At 39.6% G+C, this 12,963-nt stretch overlaps 1 protein-coding gene across 2 annotated transcripts in view; it reads left to right on the plus strand.

Moving 5' to 3' along the window:
• Gkap1 (G kinase anchoring protein 1) overlaps positions 1 to 12,963 on the plus strand; it is a 37,219-nt gene that overhangs the window by 22,535 nt on the left and 1,721 nt on the right. For both annotated transcript variants that reach the window (XM_059262817.1, XM_059262818.1), the window contains exons 8-12: positions 4,858 to 5,014; positions 7,482 to 7,579; positions 10,239 to 10,302; positions 11,696 to 11,766; positions 12,209 to 12,286. In XM_059262817.1, the coding sequence (XP_059118800.1) occupies positions 4,858 to 5,014; positions 7,482 to 7,579; positions 10,239 to 10,302; positions 11,696 to 11,766; positions 12,209 to 12,286 (468 nt within the window). The remainder of the gene's footprint in view (positions 1 to 4,857; positions 5,015 to 7,481; positions 7,580 to 10,238; positions 10,303 to 11,695; positions 11,767 to 12,208; positions 12,287 to 12,963) is intronic.

The raw sequence follows: 12,963 nt of genomic DNA on the forward strand, positions 1-12,963 counted from the left end.
CATGAACAAAGACAGAGAATCAAACCAGGGTCTCAGATATATTAAACAATTGCTTTTTTAAACTCCCAGCCCCATTTGTAGTGTATTTAAGAAGTTATTCAACCATAATCACAGTCTAGATTTGGAATTGTCTATAATTCCCCAGAGTTCCCTTGTAAATGCTCCCCTCTTGAGTCCCTGGCAATGACTATTCTGTTTTGATTTCTCGAGATTTACGTTTTCCGGTAACCTATGAACAGACTCTGTGTGGTCTTTTATGATTGGCTTTTTCACCTGGCATAGTGTTTTTAGGTTGATTTATGTTGTGGCATGGATCAGTAGTTATTCAGCTAGACGTAGTTGCACACTGTATCCCAACACTGAAGAGGCAAGGCCAGCCTGGTCCACACAGTTCCAGGCCAGCCTGCACTACAGAATGAGACTCTGTCTCAAACAAGTAAACAATAGTTCATTCAGCTTTATTACTGAACATTGTGGAAATGTTTTGTATTCAGTTACAAACTTGATAATATTTATGTGGTTCTGTGTTTTTCTCTGTAGGGCTGAAATTGCTTAGGCTGTATAGTATATTTTTCTTTTTTGCAGAGGCAGGGATTGAAAATGTTTGCCTCTTTGTAATGTTCTGAGGATCAGGTCCAGGGCCTTGAGCAGCTAGGCAAGCATTTTATTACAAAGTTATCTAGGCTGGCGTTGAACTCTCTGTGTCACAGGCAAGCCTTGACCTGGTTCTCCTCCTACTTCAGCCTTGCACTATCTAGGATTGTAGGCCTGCACCAGGAGACCTGGTTGACGCTATTTAACTGTCAAGAGCCTGTCAGGTTGCTTTAAAGAGTGGATGTTCCATTTACTATCCCCACCAATGATGTAAGGCTGTAAGGCCACCAATGGTTTAAAGACATTCTTGCCACATTGGGTGCCAATTATAGACGAATTTCTAAACAATCTTATTAAATAAGAAACACAGAGCCAAATACAGTGGTGCAAGCCATAGAGATCAGAGCAATAGCCGCCGACTAACCTTAGCTCACCATACCACCGTAGCTTCCCAAGAGAACCTCTTCCTGTCTAACCTGCACCTTTATTGCCTTCCTGTTCTGCCTTCTCATTGGCTGTAAGCCCAGTCACATGACTTCCTCGTCACTGCCTGTCTATACAGACCTCAAAGTCTCTATGGTTGATACTGGGATTAAAGGCATGTGTCACCACGCTCAGCTGTGTCCTTGAACACACAGACTCTGCCTGCCATGTGATCAGATTAAGGGCATGTGCCACCACCGCCTGACTTCTGTTTGTGGCTCACTATGACCTCTGATCTCCAAGCAAACTTTATTTATTAACATACAAATAAAATATCACATTTCAGCACAAATAAAACATCACCACACTAGTGGGAATGTAGTGTATGCCATTGAATTTCAGTTGCATTTTCAGGATAACTAATGAGTATGTTTTCATGTGTTTGTCAAAATTCTGGTATTATTATTGAACAGTCTTCTCTTTTTGCCAATTCTAAATGTGTTTTTATGTGTGTATCATTCAGAAATACTGAGGGGCTAAAATGGTTTTGGGGGATAGGAACACTGGTAAGGGGAGCAGCAGTCAGAAGATGGTAGGTATGGTGTGCATGTCCTTGATCCCAGCATGGAGGTGTAGGTCTCTGTGAATCCAAGGCCTGCAAAGCTGCAGAGTGAACAGTGAGATCTGTCTCTAAAACTGTCAGTCAAACAGGGCCACTGACTAGTGTAAATCCAGAAACTGGTTAGTTGATGTCAGCCTGGTGCTCCTTCCATGGAAGCTCAGCACTGTTTTATGCTTTAAATGAGATCTTACCATATAGCGGACATGTTTTATAAAGCAATACTTGGAAGTATGGTTATGCCACATTGTGGTGGCTCCTGGGCATCCCAAGCCTTGATGACTCTGTCAGCCTCTCCTGGTGTTTATGAGACTCAGGTAAAGCAGGGTCTTAGTGCTCTATAGAACATGAAGTTCTCTACGGGTAGTTAACAATTTCATTTGTATTGATAGATAAGTAAACTTTCATTCAAACATTTCACTTTCTTAGGTGAAATGGAAGTAAAACAGTGAGCAGCCATTTAACTGTGGATCACTGTTTACAAATACAGTTGAACTTGATAAAACTTAGTACTGTAGCCTAAGGGTGTGGAATTGAGGGGGACAGGAGGAGAATTTCTGTCAGTCTCTGTGCTTGATAACGAGAGGGGAAATCTTACTTCTATTAGAGAATGTGTAAAATTTCCAAATTTAAGTAATTTGATAGTTTGTGTTAAAATCACTCCTCTTTAACATATTGTCTTTATTTGTAAGCACAGTTTATGTCAAAATGGCTTTTTTTTTTTTTTTTGATTTTTCAAGACAGGGTTTCCTTGTATAGCCCTTTCTCCTGGAGCTTGCTCTGTAGACCAGGCTGGCTTTGAACTCACAGAGATCTGCCTGCCTCTGCCTCCTAATGCTGCAATTAAAGGTGTGCACCACTACCACCTGGCATCAAAGTAAATTTTAAATGCAGTATAAAACAGTGCAATTACTAAACTGTAGTAATCAAGTCAATTTGATACTGAGAATTGAGTCTTGAGAATGGACACAGAGGCGGATGGAATTAAGAGTCCAGAAATAAACCTTGATATCTGTGTTTGATTTTTTTGAGTATGAATGCCAAGACATCTCAGTATGGAAAAATAATCTTCTCCTTGAATAAATGTTAGATAGCTGTATGCAGAGGAATACATTTGGATGCCTTCTGCATACCATACACAGACACTAACCCAAAGTGGATCACAGAAGTCTATGTAAAACCTAAAACCAAGCAGAAGAGCATGCACTGCAGTCCAGCTGCTTGAGAGGCTGGAGCTTGCCTGGACACAAGAGTTGAAGTGGCAGGCTGGAGTTACAGCTCCTGTGGTCAAGTGCCCACCACTGACATCACTGAGGCCATGCCAATGTTTGAACCCCGACACCACAAAGGCAGATCTAAGTTGAAAGGTTTGCTGAATGTTAGAGCTGGAACTCCAACACTCTTAGAAGAAGATCGGAAGTAAAGTGGTAAAGTGCTCACCTAGCATGTGATCCTGAACTCAACCCCTAGTTAAAGATAAAAAAAAAAGGGGGGCAACTAAAACTTTTGTGTTATATAGAGGACATGAAATACTTGCTTAGGCAACCCTTAGAATGAGAGAAAATACAAATAATATTTAATGAGATGTTTATTTAAAATAAGGTTTTGTATGTGTACATGTTCATGTATGTGTGCATGTGTGTGTTTGTGGGGGCCAAAAGTCAATGTCCAGTGTCTTCCTCAGTTGCTCTTCATCTTATATACTATATTGAGGGAGGTGTCAAACCATTTTATTCACAGACTTGAGAATGGGAGGGTGTCGACAGAAAAGATTCACAATCAGAGGTGACAGATCTTTCTGACCCCTCTGTCACTCACCCTCTGTCACTCACTGGATTATAGACATTTGTCACCATGCTCAGCTTTTTAAAATACATTATTTTCTTTTTGATCTGTATTTATTGTAAATATGCCTGTATGTTTTGGGGGACATGTTGAAGGGACAGGTATGTGTACGTGAGTGATAGTATCAGATCCCCTGGAGCTGGAGTTGTAGACTGCTGTGAGTCACCCACAGTAGGTGCTGGGAACTAAACTCCAGCCCTCTGCAAGAGCAGTACACACTCTTAACCGTGGAGCCATCTCTCCAGCCAGAAGACAGAAATCCTTGTAACTTGAAAGTAAGTAGGCAAATAACTCAGTTAAAAATGAGCAAAGGTGCTAAGTAAACATTTCTCAAGAGATTATTATACAGTGTCTAGTAAACACATGAAAGCAGGCCTGCTCTGTTAGCCATAGTGAAAATGCAACTCAAAACCCTGATGAAATAGTCATTCACATCCATGAGGGTGTCTACAATAAAAACACAATAACATATGGGTGAGAATATAGATATTAGAACTGTCTCATGTTGCTGATTGTAAAATAGTGAGCTGCTTGGAATACTAGCTGGAAGATTTCAGAGGGTTAAACATAGACTTTTCACACCATCCAATAACCTTACTCCTAGGTATATGCCAAACAGAATTGGAAACATCTTGTGTATAAATACTCATAGCCCCACCATTCATAACAGGCAAAAGAGATGTCTATCCACCAGTGACAAGAAAAACACAATGTAAAATGGGGTATTTACTTGGTAATAAAAATTAAGCACTAATCCATGTCGTCACGTAGAAGAATCTTGTAAACATATTGCTAGATCAAAGAAGTTTGAGACAGAAAACACAATTATTCTGTTTATATAAAATGTCCGGAATAGATAAGTTTATAGAAACAGAAAATTAGTGTAGCCTAGGGTGGAGAAGAGTATGAGGGACAGAGTGACTGCTAATGAATGCAGAGTGAAGAGTATATAAAGCTGTTTGTGGTGACAGTTGTACAACTCTCGAGAGTACAAAACCTGGGACTTTTACATGCTAACAGGGTGAACTGTGTGGTGTGTGTATAATAAAAATTTAAAGGGCGAGTAGTGCCTAGGCATGATGTCACAGAGCTGTAGTTTCAGCATTTGAGAAGCTGCGGCAGGAGGATCACAAGTTCCAGACCAGTCTGGGCTCTAGTAAGACCCTCCCTCTAAACTGTCAATCATATGACACTCCAAAATACGAAGGAGTAAGAAAAAGATACCTGCAAGTGTATCTCCTGCTTCTCTTCCAGAGACAGGGTAGAGTGGTGGCCTGTCTCCTAGCAACCATTCCCTTCCACTACCCTCCTAATGACTCACAGGGTTTAGTGTGTGTTTGTGTGGAATGATAGTAAATCATGACTTATTTTGACAGGAATTGAATTCTTCTCAGACTTTATCACACGATGGGGGATTCTTCAATAGACTGGAAGATGATGTTCATAAGATTCTTACTAGAGAAAAAAGAAGAGAACAACTTACAGAACATAACGGAACAGATAATTGTCCCGCTCCGGAGCACAACCAGGCATGTAAAATAAAATTCTCTTAAAATCACAGTGAAGTTTTCTTTTTCTTTTTAAAAGAAGGTAAATGACAGATTTCAACTCTCTTTGTATAAAGTAACAGTTTTAGGATATTATCCTAGTCATTATTCTGAGAGGATAATGTGTATGTGCAGTTAGTTCACTAATGAATATGGAGCACATGCTGCGCTGTGTGTATAGTTAAGAACTGGTGCTGGAGAGGGTGGTCCCTGTCTCTCAGGCCCTGCTCTCGGTAGAACTAAGTTGAGTATATAAATGTAGTTAAGATGATTAGGAGGCATTAGTGCTATATTAAGCCTGAATGACAGTGGGATGTAATGAAAGAGAACAGTTGTTGAAATCAAATATTATAAAAATATCAGCGTTGCAACTCATCTGCCGTGCTGCACTGGACATAATTGTTTCCTTCTTATGTGATTATTAGAGTTAGAAATTGCAGTTTAAATACTTAACAGAGTCTATGTACACAATATGTATTTATAGATGATTGTATAGACAAGAGTTGTGAGTAGAAAAATAGCACATTAGTGTAATTGGGAATGGACATCATGATGAGTTTCTGTCTTCAGTAAAACCATGAACAGTGAAATAGAAATCAGTTTAGTGAAAAGAGGAGATTGTATAAGTTTGCAGAGGTGGATTGGAAAGCATTGTGGAGCATTTAAAGCCTAGTTTGCAGTTTAGTCTGTGGACAGGAAAGAATTTTAAGAAATTTTTGAGCAGAATAAACTTTTTATTTGGTACTAATAATTTTATTGCAGAGTCTAGGGAGAATTGAAGGAACATGAAGAGTATGTGTGGGGCTAGATAACAGTTTCAAGGAGACAGGACGGCATAGCAAACTAGGCAGAATGAAGATTGGAATTGCCATTTCAAAACCAGTGTGGCAGTATCTTTGAAACCTGAAGCTAGCTGATGGACGTGACTTAAGCTGTACTAATTCTTTTCAGTTCTTTTTTGAGACAGACTTTTTCCTTGTAACAGCCCTGGCTGTCCTGGAACTCGCTTTGTAGACCAGGCTGGCCTCAGACTCACAGGGATCTACCTGCCTCAGCCTCACAAGCACTAGGATTACAGACCTGAGATATCACATATGGAGAATGAATGAAAAAAAATACATATATATAGATAGATAGATATAGATATAATTGAACTATTATTTAGTTACTTTTCTCATTACACAGTGTATTTTAAAATTCACTGTGAAAACACACACAATAAATAAATATCAGATTTACACACAAGATGGCAGACTTGAGAATGCCTCTGTGTAAACCAGTGAAGCTTTTAAGAAAAGCAGAATAAGGAAAAAATAGATTCTATTCCAAAGAGAGAGGAACAGCTTTAGAAGCCCACAAAAGAAATAAAAGGAGCCTGGAAAGAGCTGGAACACAGACAGGCAGCACAGGGAGCCAGGACAGCTCCACACTTAGCCCTGTCAGGGAGGAGAGAAGCAGAAGCCACTTCTAAAGGCAATTTGTTTTTGCTTTGGTAAGTGTACCAGGCTCTAGTCTTCAAGAGAAGACTGAGTAAGAAAAAGACCCCCACACACACCCCAGAATAGGAAGATACTCAAACCAACAGATGGGAAAATCACAGGACAAAAACATAAGACCCTTCAACAGAGAACACCCTGGCTACTGACCTCATAAACAGTGAGATGGGCACAGGGCCAGACAATTATTTCAAATGTTTTCAGAAAAATGAAGAGCAACCGTTGTTTGTCTTGCTTGGGTTTAACTTGTGGGCTCAAGTAGTCCTCTAGTATTAGCCTTCTAGGCACCAGGACCACAGCATGTCACCACACCCAGCTCAAAGTCATCTCCTGCCATCTCCCTCATAACACTGCCCAGAGTTTACCTCACAGCTTAAACCTTGGCTTCTATATGCACACGCGCTTTATGTGAAATGCCCATGCTATACTAGACAAGTTTCATAAGGACAAAAATGTTTCAGTCTCTTCCCTGGCACCTAGAAACTACTCATTGAGCATCTGTGTGCATCACTCTTTAGGAAAATACAATCAGTTTACATTCATCAGAATAGATCCAGGCCTAATGGTGCACACCTTAATTCCAGCTCTCGGGAGGCGGAGGCAGGAGAGTGTCTTGAGTTCAGTGCTAGCCCGGTCTACATAGTGAGTTCCAGGACAGCCGGGGCTATGTAGAACCTCGTCAGGGAACTCCAGCATGTGTTTATTCTAGGACAGAACTGTCATTTCTAGGACTGGATATTGGTCTAGCGTATACTTACAGCTTGTCATAAAAACCTCACTTGCTATCACTGTATGAAACTAGGATCATGTAATTGAGTAAGGTAGAAATGTAGTAATTCAAAATTGTCTAAAAAAATATAGTATTTTTCCTCTTAATATTTTCACAAAGGACTATTGTAAACAATGATAGGTGGAACAATCTTGGTCAAAAGCAGTATTTTTCTTTTTTTCAGGAAGTGGGTCTAAAAGACGGAAGAATTGAAAGACTAAAGTTAGAACTTGAAAGGAAGGATGCTGAAATTCAGAAGCTCAAAGCTGTGATCACCCAGTGGGAGGTGTGTATCCATTCCTGTAAAAGAATTAGGAATTTACATTTTATGGGTTTTTATATGTTTATTATTCAGTTACTAGAAATAGTCATTCTGTTATTCAGTCTTTTAAACTGACTATTCACTTAAAGTCTGAATAATGGTATAAATTTTGTTAGAAAATATATATTGTAAAATACATTGTGTGTTACATGCATTTAACTGTATAAACTATTTTAAGCATATGGTTCAGTAGCATTGTTTATTTAGTTACTTGTTCTTTGTGTTTCTTTGTTTGCTTGTTGTTTGTTGTTTGAGACAGGGTTTCTCTGTGTAGCCCTGACCATCCTCACTCTGTAGACCAGGCTGGCCTCAAACTCACAGAGATCAGCCTGCCTCTGCCTCCCTCCCGAGTGCTGGGATTAAAGGCCCAGTAACATAGAGTACTACCTTCCCACTGTCGAGTGACCGGTACTGCTGTCCCTTGCAGAGACTCTGACCTGAAGCAGCCTGCTGTTCCTGCCCTCTCTCCGACAGTCCATCTCTGTGGATTGCCTGCTGTGGATTCCTCGTTTTGGAGGCTCACACAGTTTTTGTCTTTTCTTTCTGGCTTATTTCTTATAACATATGTTTTGGAGGTTCCTCTGTGTTGTAGCATTTATCAGAACTTCATTCCTTGTCCTACATTACTTAATAACATCCTCCTAAATGTACAGACTACATTTTGTGTATGAGTGCACAAGTATCTGGGATCCTGCTTTGAGTTCTTTGAATATTTTGAGAAACTAAAAGTAGAATTGATTATATGATATTCTGTTTTAGCTTTTTATGTGACTTCCAAGCTTTCTCAAAGCAACTGTTATTTTTCCTTTTTTACCAGAAATGCACAGGGATTCTAATTTCTCCATATCCTTGCTAATACTATATGTATACAATTGTTTTCTTTTAAAGATTAGTTTTAAAATTTTATTTGTGTGTATGTGTGCTTGTATGAATGCACATGTGTGTTCAGGTACCCATGGAATCCAGAAGAGGGTGTCAGATCCCCTGGAGCTGGAGTTACAAGTTGTGCTGGGAACCAAACTGGGTGGGTCCTCTGCAGGAGCAGCAAGTGCTCCTGACCCTGGGCTAGTTCTCCAGCCCTTACAGTGGTTTTTAACCACAAACTTAGGAAGCACTCTCTTACTGCTCCCCTTTAGACTTGGACAAAGATGCTCCAGTTCCTAGGCATGGTGTGTCTTCTGACCAGCGTTAGTCTACTGATTATTTCCTGAGCGCCTGTGGGCATGCCAGGGCCCTGGGGCTGCTGTGTGCAGCATCTCTCTTTCATCTCAATGTCTTAAGTGATTCTACTTTCTTTATATTTACTGTGGCAGACACTTCAGTTCCCTGTGTGGACTGCAGTATTACTCAGTAAATAATTATTATCAGCAGTTTAATTGGATAGAGTACCATTTAGTAAAAGTCACTTTTTATAGAATTTAAAATATATTGAAAGCCAGGTGGTGGTGGCCCACACCTTTAATCCCAGCACTCGAGAGGCAGAAGCAAGCAGATCTCTGTGACTTTGAGGCCAACCCAGTCTACAGGACAGCCAGGGCTGTTAGACAGAGAAACCTTGTCTCAACCCCTCTCCCAAAATAAATAAATAAAAATAAAATATATTTAAGTTCACTGGGCTCTGGCATCGTTCAGTGGTAGCTCCTTGATTTGTGTGTTTGGTGAGGCCCTAGGTTGGACCCCAGCACTGTGGAAATAAAAATGAAACTGGTAAATTCTGCACACACTTGGTACCTGCTGAGAGAAAAAAAAAAAAAAAGAGAGAGAGAAGGTTTTTATACTGACATTTTTAGGCTTTTATCTTTTTATAACATTTAATGTTTTCACTAATTGCTTATTAGTGTTTGAAGGTATTTAGAGTACTAAAAGAAATGTTGAGTGAAAACAGTTTGGGGAGATAATTATCAGAAATTCAAATGGTCCATGTGGGAGCACAGTTTCTCTTATTCATGAATGTATGGTGTATTGTTTGTTAGGACTAGAAGAACCAAGCCATTTGGGAAAAGGAACTGAAAAAGTCCAGTAGTGCTGATAGTTCTGTATCTGACCATAGCAGTTGTAGAACAGACAGAGAGTTCTGGTAAAACTTGCAGGAAGCCATTTTCTTTTGATTTTTATCAAAATTAGTTGGAATTATTTAGAGTTTTTATTTGGGAAGAAAGAAAAAAATCCTTCAGGAAATTTTAATAATTTCCTGACTTCACTTTTATTCCCCTACTACTTTGAAACTTTTTAAGTTTAAGTTTATTAGTTGGGGGGGGCATGAGTATGTGGGTGTGAGTGCGTGCGTGCGTGTGTGTGTGTGTGTGTGTGTGTGTGTGTGTGTGTGTGTTACAACACATGTAGACTTCAGTCCTGTGGAGTCCGTTTTGTCCTTGCACCTTTGTGTGGGTTCCAGGGATCAACTCATGTCATTAGCTTTACCCTTGAAGCCATCTTGTTGACCCTCTTTAAGTTTTCCGAGATTTAATTGAGTAGTTCCAATTACATCTTCCTCTGTCTGTTTATTTCATAAATGATTTATGTTTTTAAACAAGCACAGAATGTACAGCCCAATAAATTAAAAGTGGACCATAATTTATCATTTACTTTTAAAAAGTTAAAATCTCTTTTCTTTGATTATTAGACAAAGTATAAAGAAGTAAAAGCAAGAAATGGACAATTATTAAAAATGCTTCAGGAAGGAGAAAGTAAGTGATTCACGTGTTTTTGAGTGCGAGGGTTGTTTGTTTAATTATTTGAGGTGTGTGGGTGTTTTGCCTGTGTGTATGTAAATGTATTGTGAGTGTGCCTGGTGCTCAGAAACCCCAGAAGAGGGGCATGGGTTCCCCGGAGCTGGAATCACGCGGCTGTGGCCACCGTGTGGGTGTGCAGGTTGAACTCTGGCTCTCCATACGAGCAGCAGTGCTCCTTTGTTTAGTTTGTTTCTTTGAGATAGGGTCTCGCTGTGCAGCTCTGGCTGGCCAGAAACTTGCTGTGTCCACCAGACTAGTGTTGATCTCGCAAAGATCCACTTGCCTCTGCCTCTCAGGTGCTTGGGTTAGCGGCGTGTGCGCCACACTCAGCCTTTGAGTGTTTTTTAGAATTAGAGGTAATCTTAATATCTGAAGACAAATCACCAAGTTACATGTTTTATCAATGCGCACACACACAATTTCCCAGAGTGATACAAGTTGGATAGTTTTTTGTAATATCACCACTGTAAGGCCTCTTCAAGTACCTGGCTTTGTGCACATCTACCACTATTCAGGTAAGAGGGCTGAGATTCGAGTTCTTACACACTGTTGCACCAAGTCAGGCATGGTGGAGCACACCTTTAATCCAGCACTCTGGAGGTAGGGGCAGGGGGATCTCTGAGTTTTAGGCCAGCCAAAGCTGCATAGTGATGAGACTCCCGTCTCAAAAAAATTTTTTTAAAAAAAGGAAAAGAAATAAAATAAAAATGTTTCTTTTAAGAATAGCCAAGAATCAGGTATAGTGGTTTGTTTCTGTAATCCTAGCACCTTGGAGACTAAGGCAAGAGGATCAGAAGCTCAAGGGCCAGCCTGGGCTACAAAGTAAAATGTTGGCTGAGTGGGTAAAGCTGAGCTGCCAAACATGATAAACCTGACTTTGATTCCTGGAACTTATATGATAGAATGAAAGAACTGACTTTCACAAGTTATCCTGACACATATGGACTGGGGCACATGCACACACATGCACACACACAAATTAAGTATAACAAAAAATATAAACATGACCTAATAAATAGATAAATATTCAAGATATTTCTTTTTTGTTAGAATTTTTCAGTTTTCTTATATACCTGTCCTAGTGGTTGTAAATTGAAAAATTAATCATATCTATGCAGATAATATTTCAACATCACAGAAAAAAATTAAATTACTAAAAAACAAAACAAAAACCTGTTGCTATAATAATGACCAGTATGTACTAGTGAGAAATAAGGCCAGTCAGGCCCCAGAAGGACGTGCATTAAGCAAAGAGGAAGAAACCATTGTTCTGACTGTGCTGCCCTGAGTTTATCTCACTCGGCACTGCAGTGACTGAACAGTGACGCCGCTGCTTTCTTTCCCTCAGTGAAAGACAAGGCAGAGATACTCCTGCAAGTGGATGAATCACAGAGCATCAAGAATGAGCTGACGGTCCAGGTGAGAGGCTTTGGGACCTGTTGACTGTGTTTCTCATGCTGTTCTGAGGTCTTAATTGTTATGCCCCACAAAACAGAAGTACTGCCCAGTAAGCAAGCGAGAAAACAATAGTGTATTCATTGTTACTGTGTACTAGCAAAGAGAGTTTCTGCTTACTTAATTAAAGATGGTAGATATGTCCTAAAGAGTCTGAAAAGGTAAGGTTGTGAGTTAGTGGACATGAACACCAACAGCAGGCAGAGCTTATCCTGTTCTGGTGTGTTTTCTCTACACCGTGAGCCTCTCCTCCTGTCTGTGCACACCTGTGGTGTCTCATGGAAACCATGGGAAGGGCATCTCTGATACTGACAGTTGTCAGATTTTATCACACTGGGTATGTTCAGAATTAGTGTACTTTCAAAAAAAGGCAAAAAGAGTTTTCTTACTGACTATTTGGCTATAGGTGACTTCACTTCATGCTGCATTGGAACAGGAAAGATCTAAAGTGAAAGTATTACAGGCAGAATTAGCCAAATACCAGGTATGTTTTTATAATTTTGAATTTTTCTTTATAGCTACATTTGGAGTAGATCCAATGTAAGAATAAATGTGCTATTTTATTTTTAAGTGAAAATGTATTCACCAGATATATTAATGATTTTGTAAAAGAAAAATAGATTTATTTTATTTATGTGTATGAGTTGTGTGTATATGGAGGGGTACCTGTAGAGGTCAAAGAGTGTGTTGATCCCCTGATGCTAGAGTTAGAAACACTTGTAAGCCTCCAGGTCCTCTGGCTCTTAACCACTGAGGCATTTCTCTAATTCCATGTTAATGCTTTTGTTATTGGCCAGATAATGTACATTTTCAAAAATATAAAGGTAATTCTAGATATTGGTATGTACAACAATAACTAAAGTGATTTGAGAAGTGCATCAGAGCTATGTAGACAGTCTGTACTGTTAGTTATGTAACAGAAAGGCGCAGGTGACACACCACAGCACCACACATTTGGTGACTTGGATGTAGATTCTGCTCTTTTTAACCGACAAGTGGGCAGAGATTGATACTTTGAGACTGTGTGATCTTTCACCAGTGATTTTGTAGCCATTGATGTTATTTGCATTCATTATTATTTTGATGATACTATATTCTGCTAGGCTTAAGAAGATAACTCAGCTCTTTTTTCCTGTATGAAACAGTTGAGAGTAATCATCA

This window comes from Peromyscus eremicus, chromosome 5, assembly GCF_949786415.1.
Source record: "Peromyscus eremicus chromosome 5, PerEre_H2_v1, whole genome shotgun sequence".
Taxonomy (NCBI): Eukaryota; Metazoa; Chordata; class Mammalia; order Rodentia; family Cricetidae; genus Peromyscus; species Peromyscus eremicus.